Source organism: Primulina tabacum, chromosome 7, assembly GCF_025594145.1.
Source record: "Primulina tabacum isolate GXHZ01 chromosome 7, ASM2559414v2, whole genome shotgun sequence".
Lineage (NCBI taxonomy): Eukaryota > Viridiplantae > Streptophyta > Magnoliopsida > Lamiales > Gesneriaceae > Primulina > Primulina tabacum.
This window is the reverse complement of record NC_134556.1, coordinates 39,423,871-39,447,830: the sequence shown is the minus strand read 5'-3', so window position 1 is coordinate 39,447,830 and position 23,960 is coordinate 39,423,871. Positions and strand designations below refer to the sequence as shown.

Sequence of the window (23,960 nt, the reverse complement as noted above, 5' to 3'; positions counted from 1 at the left end):
TTCAGCAAGAGTTTCTCAAACGCCTACTTTTCAAGTTTAGTTTGAGTATCTGTAAGTCAGGTGCGAGTGCTAGGCAACCTTTTTTGTCGAGGTATGTGCCGTTTTTTGGTTAAATTTTGGTCTAGCCACTGACTGCTCCACCAGAGTCGCGCAAACTCGAAAAACTAGACTATCGTCGCATAAAGATACCCCTGTAATTAAATTTTTCCCTCTCCAAAGTACCCATTTCTAACAAATTCTAAAATTATAGTAAAATTTTCAACAAAATCTGCTCAACTCACTTCATTAAATTGGTAATCAGCATTTTATTTCTTCATGGAGAAATCGATTTCAAATTTCCAGCACCTTCATATTTACATATGTTAATTAGATTTAAATTCGATTGTTGTTTTGCATTCAATATTATTTACTCATTATACTGCATTCACACGTCATAAAAAAAAAAAAAACTAAACTGCGATAATTAATTTTTCACAATGGCTTCAAAGTTTCTGAAGAAAATGTACGACTTACCCAAGAAAACTTAAACAAAATTTCAGAACTAATTCATGAAACTCGCGGCATAAAGCTGGTATCTGTTCTACACCAGAAGTTTCTTCAATGAAACGGGGACGTAATTTGAGGATAAATGATCAGATTATAGAGTGTTACCATATAGTGCGTGCCGTATGCGATTTTGTCTTTAAAAGAAAGGTGTGCAAAAGCATCAGAGGCTAAACTGATAGGTAGTGTTTGACATTAAGGTGACTGAGGATTCTATACGAGGCAAGGTGATAGGACTCAATCAATGCCTGCAAGCTTTGATAGTTAATTTATATGAGAAATTTGGTGGAATTTTCCTTTGGTTGCTGTTAATTTTATGTGGTTGTGTTCTACAATAAATGAAATCTTTTTCATGTTGTGGAATATAATTTGTATGGTTAAATACAGGGGAATTCTTGCTGTACCATGGTTCGGTTTCGGTTTTGAAAATTTCTGTCCCAAAAACCAAACGTTTTATTATGGATCGGTTTGGTTTTTTTTTTTTTTTTTACTACGATCTGATTTATATGGTTGGTTATATAAGATTTTAGTAATTAACTGAACTGATTTTGCGCGACAACAATTATTAGTTTTTGAGACTGAAAAATTAACATTAGATTAAAATAAATATGAATTTACATCTAAAATGAAAACCAAAATACAAAAATGTAAAAACTAACATTTTGATAAAGAACTAATGTGATAGATAACTGATGAATGCAATACAAAATAGGTAAATTTTTGTGTAAGACAGTCTCATGAGTCGTGTTTTGTGAGATGGATCTCTTATTTGGGTCATCCATAAAAAGATATTATTATTTTTGTTAAGAGTATTACTTTTTATTGTGAATATCGGTAAGGTTGACCGGTCTCACAGATAAAGATTCGTGAGATCGTCTCACAAGAGATCTGCTATATAAAGTATAAAATCAACTACAATAAAACATAAATTGTTTTCATATCAAATTTATTTCGATAATTAAATAAAGGCAAAAATTTGTGTGAGACGGTCTCACGGGTCGTATTTTGTGAGACAGATAGTCATCTATAAAAAAATATTATTTTTTATGCTAAAAATATTATTTTTATTGTGAATATCGTTAGGGTTGACTCGTCTCACAGATAAAGATTCGTAAGACCGTCTCACAAAAAACCTACTCTTAAATAAAATAACTTATCACCAATAAATACAAAATATTATTAAAACCCCAAATGTATGGGCGATATTCATAGACGGAGAGTAAATTATTAAATGTCCAAATGCAGGGCCATAATTCATACAATTATTTAATTAAATATGGTAGACCGGTTCGGTTTTTTCTGTTATTTGAGGAACTGAACCGAAAATCCGAATTTTATAAATTTTAAAACCGTAACTACCCGTAAAACTGAACCATTTAAGCTGAACTTTTTGGTCCGATCGGTTTTTCTGGTTTAACTGAACTTTTTCCACCCCTAACTCTCATAGAATGAAGATTAGGAACCGGTTTCATTTATATGACACGTTATACTTGTGATATTTTTTTATAAAAATTAAGTCAAACGACGTCTAACAATATGCCCTTTGTGGGATGAAACACACAAACTAATTATATTACATGGATGATCATAAGATTGCATTTATAGAACATAATTGTATGTGGATTAAGTGAAAGCTACTATTTTTTTTATATTACATTAGAATTCATTTTAAAACTTTGATTTCATGGGAGATAGTTTAAGGGAAATTTTATGACTTTCTGCATCCCATGTGTAAATGGTAATCATAATTCAAGATCGAGAAATATTAATCCATAATTAATTGAACACTCAAATGATAGTGGTTGGGTCGTGAATTATATAAAATTTACGTTATATAACATATAAAATTAATGCGTAAAGTTCACCACTCGTCTAGCATTAACTAAAAATCAATCATAATCCATTTTAATGAAAAAAAATACGATTTTTAAATATTCCCTAGTGGGGTTCAGTCTGGGTAGAGATGTCAATGGGACGGGTTTGACTAAACTCAAGACCCTCCCCATGAAAAAAACTTTGACCCATTACCCGTCTCACCCCGGTTAAATATTTTTCGGACCCACCCCACCTCGAACACGAAACGGGGCCGGGTAGACCCGTGACATCCGTGAGACCCGAATTTTTTTAAAATAAAAAAATAATTTTTCTTCTCACATGACTGAATTATGAAACAGACAAGCCTTTGTGGAAAATTAATTCATGTCTTCGACCACACTTAATAATAACAAACAAATTATTTTCACGACATAAAGAATTACATAAAAAGAGAGTTACTAGCTCTCCAAAAAAATATTGACATCCCCAAAAATAAGTCATAACATAATTTTAACAGATCAATATACAATCATCGATTAGGCAATATTTCAGACACATTATTCGGGATCATTTTCATCTTCATCAAGAATGGCGGGATAAGTTGGTAAACTATTTGAAGAATTAACTACAAAATTAAATAGATAAAGTACATTGAAAAAATAAAACTGTCATTTCAAATTGTAAAAAAAATATAATTTAAAAAGAGAAAGTACAGTAAAAAAAATTAAAATGAAAGTACAATAATAAAATAAAACTGTGATTTTTTTACCTTTCACCTCACCCCACAACCATCTTCGCGAGCACATCAATGCCTCCAAAGTCGTTGGATTTAGTCTACTAAGATGAGGACCAACTATTCTTCCACTATTGCTAAAAGCATATTCAAATTCAACAGTTCACATAGGAATAACTAAGACCGTTATGGTTGAGGTGAGCTACAAAAAAATGAAAATTAATAAAACCCTAAAATATGTATATCCACATATATGGGACGGGTATGAGGCGGGTTTTATAGGATCCATGACCCGCCCCATATCCAGACGGGTCTGAAAAATTGGACCCGAGACCCGCCCCATGACCGATTTAGTATGCCCAAACCACCCCATACACACGGGTCCATTGCTACCCAAACCCACTGACAACCCTAGGTCTGGGGGTGGACTTCTAGGCTTCTTCTATCCTACAACTTTAATATTTTGAATATGTCTCTTGTGAGACGGTCTCACGAATCTTTACATGTGAGACGGATCAACCCTACCGATATTTACAATAAAAAATAATACTCTTAGCATAAAAAGTAATATTTTTTCATGCATGACCCAAATAAGATATCTGTATCATAAAATACGACCGTAAGATGGTCTCACATCAGTTTTTGTCAAATATTTTAATAAATTCATAATTGATACACTTTTTCTTCGCATTGAATTTTCTATGTCGGAAAACGTCGGATTTATTTGTCAAGTGAAAATTCGTATTGTTTGAACGGAATTTTCTTGGTCAAGAAAGTCCGATCAAATTTATTTTTCGAAAAAAAATTTGACACACATGATTTATAACCAATCAGTCGTTTGTCATTTTTTACTTATGAACTTGATGTTCGAGTTAATTTCCATATTCAAGATGAGTTCATAATTATAGCCAAGATAGATGTCAAATCCCCATGTGTATTTTGTTCGGGTTCATTTACGAAAATCTAGATTTATACAAATTTCAAGAATATGTGAATCTCCAATCCAGATTGATTATGGAAAAAGCTGGATTATTTTTCAAAATGCAATATGAAATTAATTATTCATATATTTTTGTAAATTTTGTGACCAAGCTTCTATTCAGTAATTAATATCGAAATGATCCAAGCTGCCATGCAAATCTTCACCTGGTCAAGCAAATCGACTCCCCTTTCCACATGTAACGTCAAAGATTACAATTTTCTGAGACCATTTATCCGTTAATTCAAATAAATAAAGAAAATTCTACCATACTTTCTATGCATTGTCCCTTTCGGGGGCCCTTCATAATTCGCAAAAATAATACAATATATGGTTTCCTATGTGATTACGCGTCTCAATCGCTGTGATCGTCCGGACAGATCTGTATTGGGTAACTATTGGCGTTTGACTTTCTCATCAGTGACATTACATACAAGCGATACATATATATATACACACACATATGTATGTATGATATATTTTCTATAATTCACTTGAAGAGTAATCGGATTGTATACTTAATATTGAGAAGCACGTAGTGGTGGGTGTGAGAGAAAGAGAGAAGAAGAATGGAGAATATTTTCAAGGAGAAGAGGGGTGGGGAATCAGTGCTGGACTTGAGTCCAAAGGCGACGGTTGGTGGAGGAGTTGAGGATGCGTACGGTGAGGATCGCGCCACCGAGGATCAGCTTGTTACTCCATGGACAATCTCTGTTGCTAGGTACAACTCTTCTTCCATCAAACTCCTTTTTTTTTCCATGAATGAATGAATATTCAGGTTGATCCTAGTAAAAAGAAAGGCTGCTTCTGTATATCTTAGTGGGAAGTTGGATTTTAGAAAAATCAAAAGTAGGATTTTGAATTTTTTTGGGATTCAAGAAAAAAGTTGGTGTTTTTTATGTTGGTATTGCGTTTCTGTTCTCTAATATATCAGCTGTGTATGTTGTTTGTTGAAGTGAAATCTGATATGATTGCGGTTCTATGTTGCAATAGAATCAAAGTGTAAATATCTTCGACGACAGTTGTGATCTTGATCCTTTTCTTATGAGGAAATTAGTATTCATTGAAGGAATATATGTGCGTGGGTGTGTAATATTGATATTGGGCTATTTGTGAATCTTTTTTGGCTAACATCCCTCTAGTTCCACAGCATATGAACACATTTAAATTTCTATTTATTTTAATATCTTTCTGACGGAAAAACTTCTGTTAGAATGTTAGGTGGTTTCTATGTTATATGAACAAATGTTTTGTTAAATGTGTGTATCTATAAAATTACTTAGCATATGTATAAGCTATGTTATCACCATTTCTTGCAAATCTATGATTCATCCACTAAGTAAAAAACCAACCGACATTAAGAAATCTTGATTTGTCAACACTGAAATGTTGAATCTTGATTGTTTGCTTGATTATGTGCAACAGCGGATATAGTTTGCTGAGAGACCCTCATCACAATAAAGGGCTTGCATTTACGGAGAAAGAAAGAGATGCTTATTACTTGCGCGGTCTCCTTCCTCCTGCTGTTTCATCCCAAGAACTTCAGGTTTGTAATGCCTAATTCATGTCATTTTTACTATTTTTTTTTCCTTTCATATTTTAATGTTTCTTTCCCTTTTACTTGTGCAATACCAGGAGAAAAAGATTATGCATAGCATTCGTCAGTACGATGTTCCTCTGCACAAGTACGTGGCCATGATGGAACTTGAGGTACCATCAAATCTTATGGATTTTCTGAACTTTTGTTTCGGATGACCGAAAACATTTGGATAGCAAAAAATCAGTTAATGAAAGTTAAGCTTCTTGTTTTGCCTGATTGCTTATTAGACAATTAAGCATTGCTGCTCTGATTCTAGTAACGATAGTCATTATATTCTTGAATAGTAGTTGTGATTTGAGTTTAGAAAGAATCATGATTAGTTTACTATTATATCAATTATTTTTGCTGTCTTTAATTTTTCAACTTTCTTGATTTACAGGAGAGAAACGAGAGATTGTTTTACAAGCTTCTCATTAATAATGTGGAGGAACTCCTCCCAATCGTCTACACACCGACTGTGGGTGAGGGCTTGCCAAAAATACGGGAGTCTGTTTAAACGCCCTCAGGGTTTATATATCAGTTTAAAAGAGAAGTATGTCCTGATTTTGTCGTTACTACACAAATTATGGGACCTAGTTTTGGCTAGAAATTTATGTTCATGTAATGTGTAGGGGAAAAATTCACGAAGTTCTGAGGAACTGGCCCGAGAGGTCCATTCAAGTCATTGTTGTGACTGATGGTGAAAGGATTTTGGGACTCGGGGATCAAGGCTGCCAAGTAATGTCATGGACTCATATATGCTAACCATGAACTTATTATGAAGATGTATTTTCACATTAATATTTCGGGGTGTGATTGTGTCAAAGTGTTCTGTATTTTTAATTAGACTATTGGTATTACGTTACAGTGAATGGGAATACCGGTGGGGAAACTAGCTTTGTACACAGCACTTGGGGGTGTAAGACCTTCCGCTGTAAGTATTAACATCAGGAAACAGCATTTCGAAACCATTATCTGTTCTCTATTAAATTTGCTTCTGTTGATTGTTTGGAAATTGGTTCTAATTGGAAAATTTTGGCTTTTCTGAGTAGTGTCTGCCAGTAACAATCGACGTGGGGACAAACAATGAGACACTTTTAAAGGATGAGTTCTACATTGGGCTCAGGCAGAAAAGGGCAACTGGACAGGTTACTCCTGCATGTCTGTTGAACTTTGGATCTTTTTATCCACTTTTATTGTTTGAAAGCTAAAATTTTACATATTTTCAGGAATATTACGACCTGTTGCATGAGTTCATGACTGCCGTGAAGCAAAACTATGGCGAAAAAGTTCTTGTTCAGGTTAGTGATTCTCACTACTTTTGCAGCATAATGCAACTGGCTTTGTGACAAAAGCTATACCTGACAGTAACCATACACTCTAATTTGAACTTTACAATAGCATGGGCAACATTTATGAGTCGTCGTGTTGCATAAGCAATCACGCAGGGGCAAGAATTGTTGCTCCCAAACTTGTTTACACTCTCACATTTGGCTTCGCATGTTCTAATATTGCTGCATTTTTTACTTCATTGCAGTTTGAAGATTTTGCCAACCACAACGCGTTTGAGTTGTTGGCGAGATATGGAACTACGCATTTGGTCTTTAATGATGATATACAGGTATGTGGCAAAGTGTTGGTTGATACAGCTTTGAGATTTCTGTCAAATGTTAAATTGGTGATCCTCTTTATTGCAGGGGACAGCATCTGTGGTGCTTTCAGGGCTTGTTGCATCACTTAAGCTGCTTGGGGGTACCTTAGCTGATCACACATTCTTGTTTCTTGGTGCTGGAGAAGTAATTATCTAAACTCAGATTCAATTTTCTTACTCCTCTTAAAATTTATAATCTTCACAGAAAAAAATCGTCCATCGCCACTTAGGTTACCTTTGCAATTGCAGGCTGGAACGGGGATAGCCGAGCTTATAGCCCTTGAAATGTCACAACAGGTGAGTATGTAATCTAAACAGTGTGGTGAAATATTATAGTAACTCTAAAGAAAGGAAATTATTGGACTGTGGCTTTTTTTGTCATTTAGGCTAATGTTCCGGTGGACGAAACCCGCAAAAATATCTGGCTCGTGGACTCGAAGGTGACAGCAGGATACCTGAATCTCTCTTTATCTCCTTCTGGTAATTCTGTCATACATTGACATGTGTGTGTGTGTACGAATCATGTAGGGTTTGATCGTTAATTCTCGTAAGGAATCTCTTCAAAATTTCAAGAAACCATGGGCTCATGAGCACGAACCCGTTAATAATCTCTTAGATGCTGTCAAGGTTGGTAAATCCATTCTTTGATGCCATTTTTCAATGCAGAAACTCATTTTTTTCCTGTGATAATTTGCTCCTAAACTTCACTATAGGTTATCAAGCCAACAGCCTTAATTGGAACTTCAGGTGTCGGAAAAACCTTTACGAAGGAGGTGGTCGAGGCTATGGCTGCCTTCAATAAGGTAGATTGTTTAACTTTTTTTCTTCTCCCAAAAAAATAACGTTTTATCAATAAATTGATATTACCACATGATTTCAATACCGCAGAAACCTCTTATAATGGCCCTTTCCAATCCAACCTCACAATCGGAGTGCACTGCCGAAGAAGCTTATACATGGACCGAGGTTTGTTGAGTTCAAAGGCTTTGATATTCACGGCAGCAAATCTCATTGATGTAGTATCTTAACTGAAACTCGATCTTTTGTTCCTTGTTTTTTTCTCAAGGGTCGTGCTATTTTCGCCAGTGGAAGTCCATTTGACCCTGTGAAATATCATGGAAAGACCTTTGTACCTGGCCAGGTTTCTTTTCTTTTTCTTTGCCGTTACCATGTTCAGTTTGCTTCTTACAACGAACCGTTCTCAAACTTACTTTTCTCTGTGAAATCAGGCAAACAACGCTTACATATTCCCCGGTTTTGGGTTTGGGTTGGTCATATCTGGAGCCATTCGCGTGCACGATGATATGCTTTTGGCAGCTTGTAAGTAAAAAACCGCGGACTAAAACGCTACATTTGAATCACAATACTTTGAAAATTGTCAGCATCAATAAGGAAACAAACATCAGTGAATAAACTTTTTTATTGCTAACCTGGTATTGTTTTATGCAAAACAGCGGAGGCTTTGGCTGGTCAAGTGACACAAGAACATTACGACAAGGGAATGATTTATCCTCCGTTTGCCAGTATAAGGAAGATTTCAGCTCACATTGCTGCAAACGTAGCTGCTAAAGCATATGACCTCGGTTCTTACCCTACCCACCTTTTTACTCAGAATTCGAGTGGTCTAGTTCGACTTCTACAAAAAACTGTTTTTTTACAACTGGCCTTTTTTTCCCCTCTCTTTTCAGGATTGGCAACAAGACTCCCTCGGCCTGCAGACTTGGTCAAGTACGCCGAAAGCTGCATGTACACCCCAAATTACAGGAGCCTACCGATGAATTTTTTAGTCGATTTACTCTGTTTCGAAGCTTGAACCACTGCCTGATGTTGCTACTGTTGTGCTTTTAAGGATTGATAGTAGTATGTATAATAAAAGAGATGAGTTTATCTGGAGTTGATTTTAATGTAATGTTTGATTCAGTGAACTGTGTTGTTTTTCAAGTACAATGGCAGAGGCTTTGTTGTGAGCAAACAGGAATAATAAGAGGCAAATGAATGTGATGTTTCGTTTGAATTTCTTCCAAAAATGTCAAAATTGTACCCACGTTAGCTCTAAAATCTATAGAACAGCTTGTGTATGATCAATCATTTTGAAGATTTATTTATTTAAATAATGACACAAACAAATTTATCAAAGTATTGAATAAAACATCTTTTTCAATTGTAATAAGATTTAGGAGCCGGGGTTTCCATCTCCGGCTCCTACTTTTAAATTTAAAAGGGAGTTTTCATTATAAAATTTTAATTTTTTTACCAATTAAATAAATAAATAATTGTTTAAGTTGGACTATTTCTGAATGGCTGAATTACAATTAAGCTGATAAAATTATGACTTTATCTCACGAATTAATGCTAATTATTAGATGAATCTATCTATAACTTTTATGAATAATAATATTGAAATCTTAAAATTTTATTAATTTAGATAAATATTTCTTAATTGATAAATTTATTATTTTAAAGAGTTTTTTATTCAGTAAACATTGATTGAATTATATAGTGTTACATCAATGTATATATCATATTATTTGTATTTATAAAAATAAAAATTATTTTTTATTTATAATTATAAAAGTAAATTGCATTAATTGTTTTTATTAATTATATAATATCCATGGCATATATTAATCAAATATAATTTAAAACAATAATATAATTAAATTTTATGAAAAAATAAACAAGAATATAATTTTATTTTATTAAAGTTTTCTAGTTGTGTTTGTAATTTTAGATAATTATTAATTTATGGTATTGAAGATAATATAAATGTAACTTCCAAAAAATATTATTTTACTAATTTATCAAGATTATTAATTTAGAACAATAGTTCAAGTCGGGATCGGGAAAAAATATTATTTTAGATAGATTATTAATTTATTGAATATTTATTTGTAAAAGTTTTTAAAACTTAAAACAATCATAAAGTTTTGCCAATTTTTTGTTTTAAAAAATAACTTAAAATTTTTCATTTACAAATGACAAAAACTTGTGTGAGACGGATGACAAAAGCTTGTGTGAGACGGTCTCACGTGTCATATTTTATGAGACGAATATCTTATTTAGGTCATCCATAAAAAAAATATTACTTTTTATGGTAATAGTATTATTTTTTATTGTGAATATCGATAGGATTGATCCGTCTCACACTATTTAAAAATTAGTAACAATTACTCCGCTGACCCAAATTATAATATACATTTTCCATGGGTTTCCATATGATTTGTTTATCAATATTATTAGGTTTATTTAAAATTGAAAATTAATAATATTTATCAAAATGTATATATTTTTGTATCATTTAATTTTATTTAGTTAAAAAAAAACATCACGGCCAATAATCCGCGATTTACGCCTGTTTAGCCCTTCATTTCATTCACATTCATTCTTTTTCTCCATCTCTTCAAGCTCACGAAGTTCACCGGGTGCATGTTTTATTCTGCGAAGTGACTAATTCATATGTGGTGAACTGATTCGGCATATGTATGCATTATGCTTCCTGATCTCTGCATTTCTGTACACATTGTGCTGTTTGGATTCTGGGTTTTTCATGTTACTTCATTTTCTTGTTTCTTTTTGACAGGTTTAAAATTTTTTTTTTCATGTTTCGTTTGACGGGTTCTTTTTTTTTTTTTTTGTGAGCAGATAAGGTGATTAAGTTGGGTTATGGACGTATTGTTGGTGACATTGTTTGTGGGCTTTGTATTGGCACTTCTAATTGTAATCCCTCGGCTACGTAAATCTGGTTAGATTGTTATGTTATTTTGCAGTGTTACATTTTGATTTGTTGAATTATATAATCTGTTAAACCTTTTCGGTCTTTTTATGAACAATCTGTCACAGGTAGGCTAATTGTTCTTGGCTTTTTACGATTTGAAACTGATCCCTTGTAATTGTTGTGCAATGCAGATCCAGGCAGCTCGCAGCTATCGAATTTTTCAGGTGATAAGGTACTCTAAAGTTGCCATATTGAATATGGCTATGCATTATTGATAACACTTGAAAGGATTAATATATGTGTTTTTGGATTATTGTTTGTGTAAATGTTTCGCAGGTTGAGGTTTTTGTTAATTTTATAAAGAAGGTTAATGTTGACACTTTCAAAGTTTATCTCTTTACTTTGATATCTTTCATCTGTCGATAAAGTGGCATAAGTAATACACATGTTCAAAAGCAAAACTATAAGTTTGTATGGGAGACGAAACGAGAATGGATTTGGATTACTTGCTTATTGGTACATTCAATACGTTAAGAGGAGAAAAAGATATGTCGAATGCCAATATTTTTCATATATATAAATGAAGTGAAGAGTAAACTCACCTCTAGCCAAAGAAGCTTTGGTTGTTTTAAATTTAGAAGTGGTTCTTGGCTTATCGATGTTTCAACGAAAATGAGTGTTCATAATAGTATTTAGGTTTTGTACCTTCTAAATGCAGGATATTTTTCTTCCAATTTTACTTTGGATAAAAAGAAATTCATGTGGAAAGAGTATAACGTCGTAGTGCATTACCTAGTGAGAAATGTGATACTCTAGGAGTTGGCTTCTTTTGATTGATTCATTATTGAGTTTTGAATAGTCTGTGATGACAATTCTACTAGTTTTAATGTACATTGAAAACGAGGAACTGTAATGGAACTTGCAGATGGGGTATTGCAAGTTTTATCGAGGTTATAGTTGACCATTAGCTCTTGGTATTTCCTTCTGCCTCGTAGATGGTTGACATGAAGGTAGGGAAACCTTTGATGGATTGCACATTTACCCGCTAAAGATCTATTTACCAAATTCACGAATAAAATCAAAGATTTTATGTTAGCCTGTTCTGTCTCGTCCCTGCCCCCAATCATTTCAACAATTATATTTTTATTATTGTATGTCACGTCACGAACAATTTTGGTCAATGACTTTTCACATGCACGCGTCAATAATTGAACTGTTTCGATGCTGGCTAGTGTTACTGCTGCAGTTTCCATAAAAAAATTACTTGTTTTTTTTTATCAATGACTCCTTTCTAATTAGGCATCCAAATTGTACACCAAAGCTGAGGTTTCATTGCATAACAAGAGGACTGACTGTTGGATCATCATAAAAGAAAAGGTTTTTTTTTTTGGTTTTTCATCTGCTACAGCTTCTCTTGAATTGTTTTCTTTCTAAAAGCAAGGCTCAAGTGGTCTTTGTGATCAAATTTCATCAACATGAACTCTTCACATTCCGTTTTTCTGAAAAATATAGGTTTACGATGTTACCTCTTACGTAGAAGAGCACCCCGGAGGAGACGCCATACTAACACATGCTGGTGATGATTCAACCGAAGGTTTTTATGGGTAAGTCTTTTTAATATGACAAGCTTTTCACGTTGCTCATTTATTTGTAGTTGGAGCAAGATTTTTTTGCCTTAGGTAGTTGGATTCCTCTTTGATGCTATCTTCGATCGTTCACCTGTGGTCTTGCAAAGTTTTCGGAACAACAACTAATCAAATCCATTCCACATCTTGACAGGCCACAACATGCTACTCGAGTCTTTGACATGATTGAGGACTTTTACGTTGGAGATATGAAGAAGTAACTAATGCAACTGTATTTTTCGATCATGGGCATGTTGTTTAGGTCAGTCTAACTGGATTGTTCCATTAGATCGTACTGTTCAGGTTTAAATTATCATTTTTTTAATGGCGAACTCGTGCGCTTAAAAACTGATTAATTATGGCTTGGAAGCGTGTGGCATTTTCGCTGTAATCCTAGTGATTGTCGAGGGGGGAGTATGTCTGATTAGCTTTTGAATCTTGTGATGTAGAATGAATAAACTGGAACAATCATTTGAGCACGCCATGTTTTTACTGAAATTATAATATGATCACTTTTTGATATTCTTTTATTTTACCATACAAGGTTGTTTGCTTTGTAAACTCAACCACCCACAAGTCACTTGGTAGAGGAGAACATGACGAGGGGGCGAGATGCGTAATTATATAAATTATGGAAATAAGTTATTATTTTTAGGGAAAATCCAACAAAATTCTGGAAAAACGTCACAATTTCCAAGTTTGGTGTACTTGAAAAAAGAAATAATTCTTCTCATTAAAAAAAGAGAAATCTTTTTCGGGGGAAAAAACAACGATTTTTTAAAATTTTCGATTAACAATCCAACCAAAATGTAAAAAATTCACCGTATTATCCCGATTGATTTGTGCAACTGCATGTCATCATGTTACGTATATTATGACAATGTCTGACCGTATTACTTTATATTGTGAATATCGGTAGGATTAATCCATCTCACAGATAAAAATTCGTGAAATCGTCGGACAAAAGAACTACTCAACCGTTTAAAAGAGAAATTAGCTGTGGTCATGAAAACTCAAGTACACGGTACTTTGAAATACTATCTTTTTGTATTTTTATTAAAATATTATCTAAATTTCATAAACCTCTCTCGAAATTACAATTGCATCTCTTTTTATTCCCTTAATTGAGGAAAAAATGTTAATATTTTTTGCACAGTCCACGAGAAGATAGACGTAACAATTTTCAAAATCAAGCAAAATCAAATGTGAATGTTTATATCTTTAAAAAAAAAATGTGAATGTTTATAAACGGAATAGAAAATTGTACTAGCGACATAAAAGTAAAACTCGTAACTTAATTTGTCTAACACTTGAAATTTGAAATATTCACGATCTCACATGTTACAGGCATGATGGAATATAATTACAAGAATCAGCTCAAACAAGAGCCTCCAATCAATTTATTAAAATTACTCTAAAAATAATAACAACACTAACACTTGAATTAAGGGAATCTGATCATTCCCAGAATTTTGTTCCTGGATTTCTTGAAACCAGAAGGACAAAAGAATAACTATATGTAGTTGCTAAAGCACAAATATTTCTACAAATCGTACTTCTTGGGTTGCCTCCACTGAACAAAACTTTTGGACAAAGATAGAAGAAAAGAATAATCGTTTGGAGCTCCTTTTTTCCCATACAAATGCTTGCCTCCTAAATCTGTGAATTTAGGTCCCTTACCCTTGCTTCTTTCAATCTGCAGAATCAAATTCATCATCAAGATTTACACAGTTACATGTACGTTTTTTACTTTCCTTTTTGAGTTCAAGTTCTAGGTTCAGTTTTTATTCCACGTTTCTTCGGTTCGGGGTGAATCTGTCATCACTCATTCCTAACAAAATACCACATCTAGCAACATTCTTGATTTTACACTACTGAGTTAAATTATATCTGAAGCCTTTGTCACCCCATTCTACAGTGAGCTCGTTTTTCCCTGTATGACCTGGATGTTCCGTATCTCCTTCACAACTCAAAAGCTAAGACCCATTTGTTTTGACTTCCGAGTTCCAATTGGAGAAACTGTTTACCATCCATCCCTCCATCACTTCATCTTGATAACAAAAAATATGTCTTTCAATTTTCAACCTTGTTCATTAATCCAATTTATGCTTTATAGACATATCTACTAATAAACATCGTCTAAGTGATAGTTATGATCATGCATCACTAGCTCTAACCAAAAATATCATTAAGTCGGAATAAATTTCGAAAACCATTGGTTTCACCTTCTTCAATAATCCATGTTTTATAGTAACATATAGTAACAAACCACGGTTTAAACATCTTCTGACCGATAGTTATATTATAACTACAAACATTGTTTATATCAGAATTATATCTCCAATACCACAATCACCAATGATTATCTAAGTTACTCCAGTGATCATATTTGAAAATATGGTGACTTATGGACAGATGAAACAAACTCGAAAAAATATTACCTTATTTATCTTGCCATCCTTCAAATGATACCGGATGCCAGACCAGTCGATAGACTGTGAAAAATGAGAACGGATCGCAGATAAAGGATACAGAAAATTGTCAACCAGCATTGCAATAAATACCTGCTCAATCAAAAATCAATAAGTGATGTCAGTGATATCCTACTAGAATTAGCAAATAACAACTTGGGCCTTCTTTATTTTCTATGTAACTTCTACGCCCAAACTTAATTCAAATTGACTATTCTAAAACGTGTCAACCACGTTAAAAATCAGATACCCGAATGAAATAGCATTATCTCATGTATTTTCACAGTGTATTAAATTTAATTTGACTTTTTACAATTTTATTTGAGACATGATGTATTTCTCTCATATGCTTTCACTAAGAAGTAACTTGAGAATGTGCGTTTTCCTAGGAAGGAAGTAACAAGATTTCACCGTCTGCCCTATAATCGGTCCACTTTACATCACTACACGCTACAATTCTGAGTCAATTTTCAAGACTCGCAGATCTTAAACACGAAAGGAAAAAATGAACCACTGAAGAAGAAAAGGACTTACAAGACACCAGTTATAGGATGCAAGTGATAGCGGAGAAGCCTCTGGGGACAACAAATTGCAAAGTAGGACCTCTATTCGGGTCAGGTTCCACATTGAAAGAAGTTCAATTACGGTACATGTAGCATGGCAGCCTACTAATGACAACCCTAAACAAACAAAAACAATAAATTTAAGCACTTTACACCTACAAACTCAATGGTCATGACTTTAAATCATCTGTAGAGGAACCATAATTGGTCATCCTTTAAAAAAGAATAAAAAGGAAACTTGTTAAACGTAAAAACATGACGTATAAAGTTCTTATATTAAAGTCCATTATCATCGCAGGCTTCGGTTAGGAAAGCTCAAATAATATTGAAAATAAATAAGTAGAAAATAAAACAGATTTTTTAAAAACAACCAATTGTTTGAGATATCCATATATGCAGTGTCGCTAGAACACTGGACAAGGAGAATAATACCTTGACCGGTGTTTAATTGAATGGATGCATGAATATACTTAAATGTATATTACAAGAATCGGTTAATCACAAAAGTTGATAATACAAAGAATTCTAAATGTATAAATTCAAAGAAAGAGAAAACAATAAATTAGATAGAATTTTAAGCAACATGGTTAAGTTAAGAATGAATTCTAGGCACATGTAAAGACCCTACTATGCTCCTGCAACAAGAACCTGTTCACCAGCCCCATTAACACAAAATAGGACCTGATTTACACAGAAGTGAAAAGCTCACCACTGCATGGAAAAGCTGCTTCACCAACAGAATACCCTTTAGAATAGAATCTCAGTGCTGCTGCCACGTGTATTGCTGACATAATATATGGCATCACAAATCCCCATGATAAGTAGCAGTGGGTGGAGAATAATGCTCGGTTCATAATCCAATTGACTTTTGTGGTGTATGACTCTAAAACAAATGTTTGCTTCCTCAAATAATTCCAATACCTACAAACATATAACTAAAAAAGTTTGGAAAAGCCAACCAGAATCAAGGACACCGACTAATGGAGAAAATTTTCTTTCTTGAAGCTAAATGACAAATTCAACTTAACAATTCCAGCTGAATTGTACACACCTAGCAAAATTAAGATCGCTGGCAAGTGGATGGGGGAAAACAGCAACTGGTGGTGACGTGATGAGCCTCTTATGAGCCCCTGATAGCAACAACATCAGCAATAATATAAATCACAAACCATTCAGCACAGAGATAAAATGCTTCAGTTGATCTTGTAACTCACATCTGATCTAGCAGGAAAAGAAACACAGTTCACGACATAGCTCAATTAATTAGCTATTATGCGTACTTAGGTCAATTGTCAAACTTGTAACTTAAAATCATTGTTTTAAGTTGAAAAAGAGCGATATACCTGCAATAGCAGCAAGAGTCATGTCATCTGAATAGCCCCCATCTCGAAGTTCTGAAACCACGCCATGATTATCATTTCTAAAATCATCTGCATGCATCTGCAATTAAATAATTCATAATCAGGTTTTTATACATGTAAAAAATGATTTTAATATGCACAAAATGCTTACCATCATGCATCCTCCCCATAGAAAGAATGTCTTCCCACCAGTGGCAAACCCCATAGAACAGGGCTGGAAGTAAAGATGGATATTTAGTTTACAGAAGATTCTGGAAGAAGAAACAGAAACTAAACAACAGATGAAAGGACCAAAAAAACCAAGTACATCGGGGGTAACATTTGGTCCAACCAGTTCATAATGATGTTCCTAAGTAGTGGATTTCTTAAGTCACTAGTCATTTTCGTAATAGTGTGAAACAGCCTAGTTATTTTAATGATATTAACAAGCTGCTCATTTGGAGTGCTAACTCATTCCAATGTTAATTTAGAGTTGTAACATGTAATTCAAACTTGGGAAGAATATATGTTTAGTGAAATGACTGAGGTGTCATACAACGAACAAGCTGGGAACTGATGTTGGTAAAATTGTTCTAGTAAAAGAAAATCGTATCTCTGCACTTGTTCAGGAATTTCACCTCTGACCAGTCATTCAAATTGCATAACAAATCATACTCTTAAACTCTATGCCAAATAATCATCAGGCTATGTCAGTCAGACTCCTAGATGCCCTTGTAGAACGAATAGATTCAAAATTTAAAAAAATGTGGTACTTCGTTTCCCACTCATTTCACTCAGCCCCCAGCCTTACCCTCAACAATATTATAAAACTCTTACAAAAACGAATCCTCAATCCTCGTCTAAATACAAGGCAACAACTCAGAAACGATGATGCAAGAAAGTGGTCGTGTGAGCATTATTAAACGTACCATGTGGTATTCATATATGCAGTAACTTCCTAAACTTCCAGAAGGCAAATCAAGAGGATATCCAGTTTGAATAAAAATCTGCACATTTTACAGTTATACAAGACATTATTTATAAATAAAACAGTTATAAATTTCACAAATCAGGGCAATGACAAAATCATATTTTATTGATATAGAAAAGGTCTATGCATCACCATACATCAGGGTTCTTCTCCATTTCAGCAGCGAGAGCTCCAATTGACCCAGGATGCAGCCTAACATCATCATCTAGAAATAACACATATTTGCTATCTTTATGCATTTTTTCTACCCCGATCTGCAAAAAGTTTAATATCATACATGAAGGGCCTTGCTAGATATGGTGCTTCTTTTTCAGAAGTTGGTGAAGACATTCTGACGAAAAATAGGGTTCAGAAGATGTAATTTTAACAATTCAACTCATTAACTTGCTCAGCGTACTTTGCTCATTCACTGGAGGGAAATTTCTCAGCAAAGCAATCACAATAAGCTCAATTACAAATACGCTTCACTTCAAGTATAACACTAAATTACGGAAAGAGGTTCAAGCCAGTATCATATATGAAGTGACATAAATTTATGATAAGATGTCATCGGGATAAAAATCAGATACATTGAGATGTTTTTTTCCACTGCAAATAGTTTTGCCCCTTCTAAAGCATGGTATAAAGCGTAATTTAAACACAAAATGAAGAGTAATACAACAAATCATTGTATACCAACTGATTATGAATCTTCTGGCTACAAGTTGTTGATAGACCAGCTACTACGATTTTTGTGTCAACATCATCCTGCTCAAGTTCACAAGCTCATGTTAGGAGATAAATTTTGTTTCGAGGGGTAAAATTTTGCAATGAATAACAATATATATTTCTGCTAAAACTTGAAAGTGAATCATAAATAATAAAGCAAAATGTGATGCTACTTCTACTTTGAAGAGTTGGCAGAAAAACAGCAGCTAAAAACCAAGTCCAAAGCATTACAAAAACAGGTATAAAATTTTAAATAGCACTCATTAATCAGAAATTGAATTCTTAAGTTTTTATTTATTAAGACCCGGTAGGCCATAACAAACAATACTACTGCCCAAGCAAAGTGGTACACGTGCAAAGCGCAATGTTAGTCATCCTACAATATCCTTTTTGATAGCTCTGTTTTACACACAACTGAATTCTTTATTATTTTGAGACTCAACTTATGTTCTTTATATTTAACGAATTCCTAAAAGAAGAATGAATCTCTAGATTAAGGAAAAACGATTGACTGCCATGGAAAGACATTGGAAGGGCTTTGAGGTTTTAAACTTGGTTGCATTTCTTTCATGTATAAACTTCAAGAAGAAAGAATACCTATGAAAATGAGAGAATACATGTGAATGGGTATTCTAGAAACAAAAAGTTATGCTTCTGCTTTTTGGACATGAAAATTTATTTTGGAGACCTTTTAATAAATTTCCATAAACTAATCAAATTATGATTCTTGAACTTGCCTCCTATCCTTTGAAGAATTATTACTGCATTTCTAAAACAATAAAAACATAAAACAATCAGCAGTCCAAGTCATTTATTATGTGATATGCATGGGTAAGATGATCCACTCACATGGAAAGAAGTCGACATAATAAACAAAATTCAGTTTCAGCCTTACTAGTAAGTCAATGAGGGAAGCAACAGACCTTAAAGTTTGCCAACAATCGGGTTACGGCAGGGTAAGCAGGGTCCTCTGTACTCTCAACCACAAAAAGAAATTCCAGCGGACCACCATATAAAGATGTAATCTGCAGCATTCACAAATCAAGCCACAACAAACATCAGTATATCTCCATCTTTTAATGATTTGCTAACAAGAATTGGTTTCAACAAAGTGGAAAGGGAACAGAATATGCAGGAGTAAATGTAGAGTGAAAATTGGAAAAGGTCCATTCGTCTAAGATTCGGGTTCAAAAAAATCATCAACGAGCCGCTACTTTAGCTAATTTGAATCCAAAAAATACTGAAAACGTAATTATTACAGAAAGGCAATCAAAATATGTATTGGATAGCATAAACTTGGAACTAAATGAAGAAAACACTTATGTAATTTTTTGAATAAGCACTATCAAAATTAAGATAAATTAACCTGAGTTCTCCAGTTATGAAGATTGTGTTCCCCAAACCCCTTTAAAGGCATCACAACTGTAACCCTTGGCAACTTAACCTGATTAGAATGCTCGAGGTCATTAATGTCATAACAAAGAAAAGCAAAGCTATTTCCACATCTCATGCTCTCTTTCAACCGTTTTATCTCTTTACCCCTGTGGCAAAAAATTCTCATCAATAATGTAAATTATGAGCTTTGTGGAAAGAAATGAAGTAGGAGATAATACATGCCCAGTAAGGTAGCAAATCAATAACTAGACAGTGAACTATCAAATTCTGCTACCTGACGAAGGAAGCCAAAGCCCAGCCAAGAGCAAGAATTAAGCAAATAAAAAATCCCTGTCACGTAATTTCAAATTAATATGGGAACCAAAATGGCAAAAACAAAATAATATTAAAAGATATCGAAACCAAAAAAAAAATCTGTTAGTTTTTTTCCCGAATAACCCAATAAGAACTATAGAAGATCAGTCTCTGTCATGCAGCAGACTATAAATCCAAACTTCCAAAAATTCACATCAACAATATATTACAGAATGCATCATGTTAGGTGGCAATTTGATGGACAATAAAGTTCCATTTTATCCTTCCATATTTTTCTGTTTTCTGCATATAGGGATAAAATCAAAATAACAAGGCAACTCCTCCACCTGAGAACAAGAAAATGAGCATTAAAACTTCTGTGTGATACCGAATCTAAATCGTGCATTTTCTCAGGTTTGATGAAGCACCATTTGACCAAACAAAAGCACTCAAGAAAAAAGTACAGTTTCAATAAACAGAATTAAAGAGTGAACTGAAGCACAACCAATCAAGACTATCAAATACATTTACAGCAGTGCGATGCTCAGTTACAGCACTGAAAATTTTAAAATGAAGAAAATGAAAACAAGAGACGCTTCATCAATCTTCATGCCTACTAAATACATGATATTCCAGATCCATGAGTGAAAGTTCCTACTCATACATGTGAATTTTCAACTTTATAGTTACGTGCCCAGACAATATACCCCAGATTCTAAATTTTTTTGACAACTGAAATTTTAGCACAGCAATAGACAGTTTCTATTTTCTCCAAAGTCATTCATGGATTCCACACACTCAAATGGGATGGTTAATATGAATGGTGATTCGTTTTGGGTTTGACAACAATTGACCTGGTAACAGAGTTCAAGGTGTGAGACTGTGAGTGGAATCGGTTGGGCTTGGCAGTGGCCTGGGATAAGGATTGTATCTCAAAGGGCATGGCATACTAGGACGCGTAAAGTGAAAATCAATATGTAGGACTCCGGCCTCGTATCATTTACAAATATTTGAGTTATGCTATTTTTTTCAGCAATGAATTGTAGAAGTAACACTAAAAAGATTCAGTTTTAACCAAATAATCAAACATTCAACTTGACATCATAATCCCATTGAAGCCATTCCTTGTCTCGCTCACACAATATGTAATACTTCAGTTGCCACGAACTAGCCAGATCTAACTCAGAACATCTTGACTCTCATAAAAAAAATGGAAGTTAAATAAATGAGAGAAACATAACAACCCAATTTTATCCTCAGCCACGTTTCACCATTATCGGCACTTAATTGAAACTCTCAAAAACAAGTACCATAGAAAAAAAACACTGACCACATAAAAAAAATTGCTATTTTTATTCAGATTCGAACCAAGAGAGAAGCAGAATCGATCGAACCGGTGTTCTACATTGCAATAGCATACAAAAGAACACGATCAAACACTGATTTTTCACTTTCTCCACACAGAATACACAAAAAACCACACCTGGATCTGAATGAAAATCGCGAGAGGACTACAGCAAGCTCTGCTGGCAGCGAACAAAAATGCATCCAACGAATCAAAGGCAGACATTTTTACTCACAATGCTGGCACTTGAAAATATTGCAACTATCTCATTCATAAAACTTTTCGCAACAATCAAGACCTGCTGGGACGAATCGGAGCCCTTGAATTCCGGTCTATGAATATATGTACATTGCGTATACGTAACTTGTGTGCGTATTGGCTCGTCTCGCTCAGATCGTCATTAACGGAAACTACAAACGTAGACAGGGAGATAGAAGAGAGGAAAAAGGAGAAATTTGCGAGAGACCGTAATTTTATATTGGGATTGTGGTTAATACTCCCACACAATTTTCCGGTTGCTCAATTTTTCAAATTTTAGGGTTATTTATATATAAAAGATATTTCATATAAATTTTAAAATCGAAGTTTATTTAATTTAATTTAGATTTATATAAATTAAAATTAAATCGATAAAAAATCGAAATTTTATTAAATTAATAATTTTATTTATATTAAATATTTTAAGATGATATTTAATAAATAAAATATTTTGAATAATTTTTAGTTAATTGTTATTTATTTAATTCATTTAGTCTTTATGTTTCAATATTTTTGTAAAATTTACATATATTTATATTATTAATTTAAATAATTGTTTCAAAATCGAATTAATCAACCGAAATAATTGAATATTTTAATAAAAAATAGAAATGAAAGAAAATGGTTGATTCGAATATTTGATCATATATTTTTAAAACGAAAAAAAAAAACTATGAATACAGTTAATTATTGGTTGGGCTGACACGTGAGGTGGCACGTCAGAGTGATAGGGATTTTGCAATAAAACGGAATTTCCATAGCAGATGCTGATTTATAATACGAATCTTCACGTTAACATATTAGCAAAAATTTGTTTGAGATGATTTCAAGGATCGTATTTCGTAAGACGGATTTTTTATTTGAATCATCGATAAAAAATATTACTTTTTATGCTAAGAATATTATTTTTTATTGTGAATATCGGTAGAATTGATCCGTATCACAGATAAAAATTCGTGAGATCGTTTCACAAAAAACATACTCTGATATATTTTTCAATGCTCCTCTCATTTCACAAGCCCATTTATAATATCTTTTTTTATATAAGAATGGGTTGATTTGTTATATATTTATAATAAAAAACAACATATTTGATATTATAAGCAATATTTTTTTTATAAATTTAGTCGGTTCACAGATTTATCTAACAAAATTTTATGTGAGACAATCACATAAAAGTTTGATCAAAATTATATATGATTGTTGAAATTAATTTTAAAATCAAAGAATTTAAATGCTCTCTGATCTTGTGATTCACATCATTGCAATGTGTTCATAGAGTAATTTCAATTTTCAGGATATATACATACAGTCTTGATATTATAGGCATCGAGAGAATAGACAAAAAAAATTTATTCTGGGCTGATTGTCGAAAACGAAATAAATAATATAAATTAAATATTTAAATAAAAATATAATAAAATACTAATTTATGATCAAAGAACACTTACAAAATATTTAATAATAATTACAATTATTACATAGTGACACGAAAAAAATATAAACTATACGATGTTTCAAGTGAACTAACCCCAATACCAATACTCTTACAATATACTATGAAAGAATAATATGATATAAAGTAATAGAATGTACAATGAAAAAATGCACACGCAAACCGTTCGAAAGACAACTTATTTATGATTAAAAAAATTAAAAACTTTAAAACACAAAAACTCCCACATCTATTTTCTAAATGAAAAAAGAAAAATGTATATAACTTACCAGTGAACCACTTGAAAACGCACATAATTTTCATTTTCAAATGAAGAAAATGCAAAATTGATATAGAAAACCATAAAAACAAAATTAAATCATTTCAAAAAAAAATATCAAGAGTCAATTTCACTATTATTTTCAAGAAACACACACTTCAATGTAATCAAACATTTGAAAAACAACAAGATCTCATTTTTTAAAAAATATAAAATCTATATAAAAATTGAATTTTTGGA

General features: G+C 33.1%; 2 protein-coding genes and 1 pseudogene across 4 annotated transcripts; 2 read left to right on the top strand and 1 right to left on the bottom strand.

The window, feature by feature from the left end:
- Positions 1–4,506: 4,506 nt before the first annotated feature.
- LOC142551963 (NADP-dependent malic enzyme-like) lies at positions 4,507–9,314 on the top strand (annotated as a pseudogene).
- Positions 9,315–10,620: 1,306 nt separating this feature from the next.
- LOC142551960 (cytochrome B5-like protein) lies at positions 10,621–13,160 on the top strand. 3 transcript variants are annotated; one of them, XM_075661496.1, is made up of 6 exons: positions 10,621–10,780; positions 10,943–11,042; positions 11,207–11,247; positions 12,315–12,392; positions 12,528–12,619; positions 12,795–13,160. In XM_075661496.1, exons 2-6 carry the CDS (start codon positions 10,964–10,966, stop codon positions 12,859–12,861), a joined length of 357 nt encoding a protein of 118 aa, XP_075517611.1. In that variant the 5' UTR covers positions 10,621–10,780; positions 10,943–10,963; the 3' UTR covers positions 12,862–13,160. The 3 variants fall into 3 exon arrangements, with proteins under 3 accessions (XP_075517611.1, XP_075517612.1, XP_075517613.1); XM_075661497.1 differs by having other exon boundaries at positions 10,645–10,840; XM_075661498.1 differs by having other exon boundaries at positions 10,692–10,722.
- Positions 13,161–13,930: 770 nt separating this feature from the next.
- LOC142551959 (uncharacterized) lies at positions 13,931–22,270 on the bottom strand. Its single transcript, XM_075661495.1, has 14 exons — positions 21,886–22,270; positions 20,383–20,438; positions 20,080–20,254; positions 19,637–19,738; positions 18,681–18,752; positions 18,143–18,259; positions 17,944–18,021; positions 17,187–17,249; positions 17,018–17,114; positions 16,726–16,804; positions 16,384–16,595; positions 15,646–15,791; positions 15,082–15,204; positions 13,931–14,336 (listed from the first exon to the last, which is right to left on the bottom strand). The coding sequence occupies exons 1-14, from the start codon at positions 21,970–21,972 to the stop codon at positions 14,184–14,186; spliced, it is 1,560 nt and encodes a 519-aa protein (XP_075517610.1). The 5' UTR covers positions 21,973–22,270; the 3' UTR covers positions 13,931–14,183.
- Positions 22,271–23,960: the final 1,690 nt, after the last annotated feature.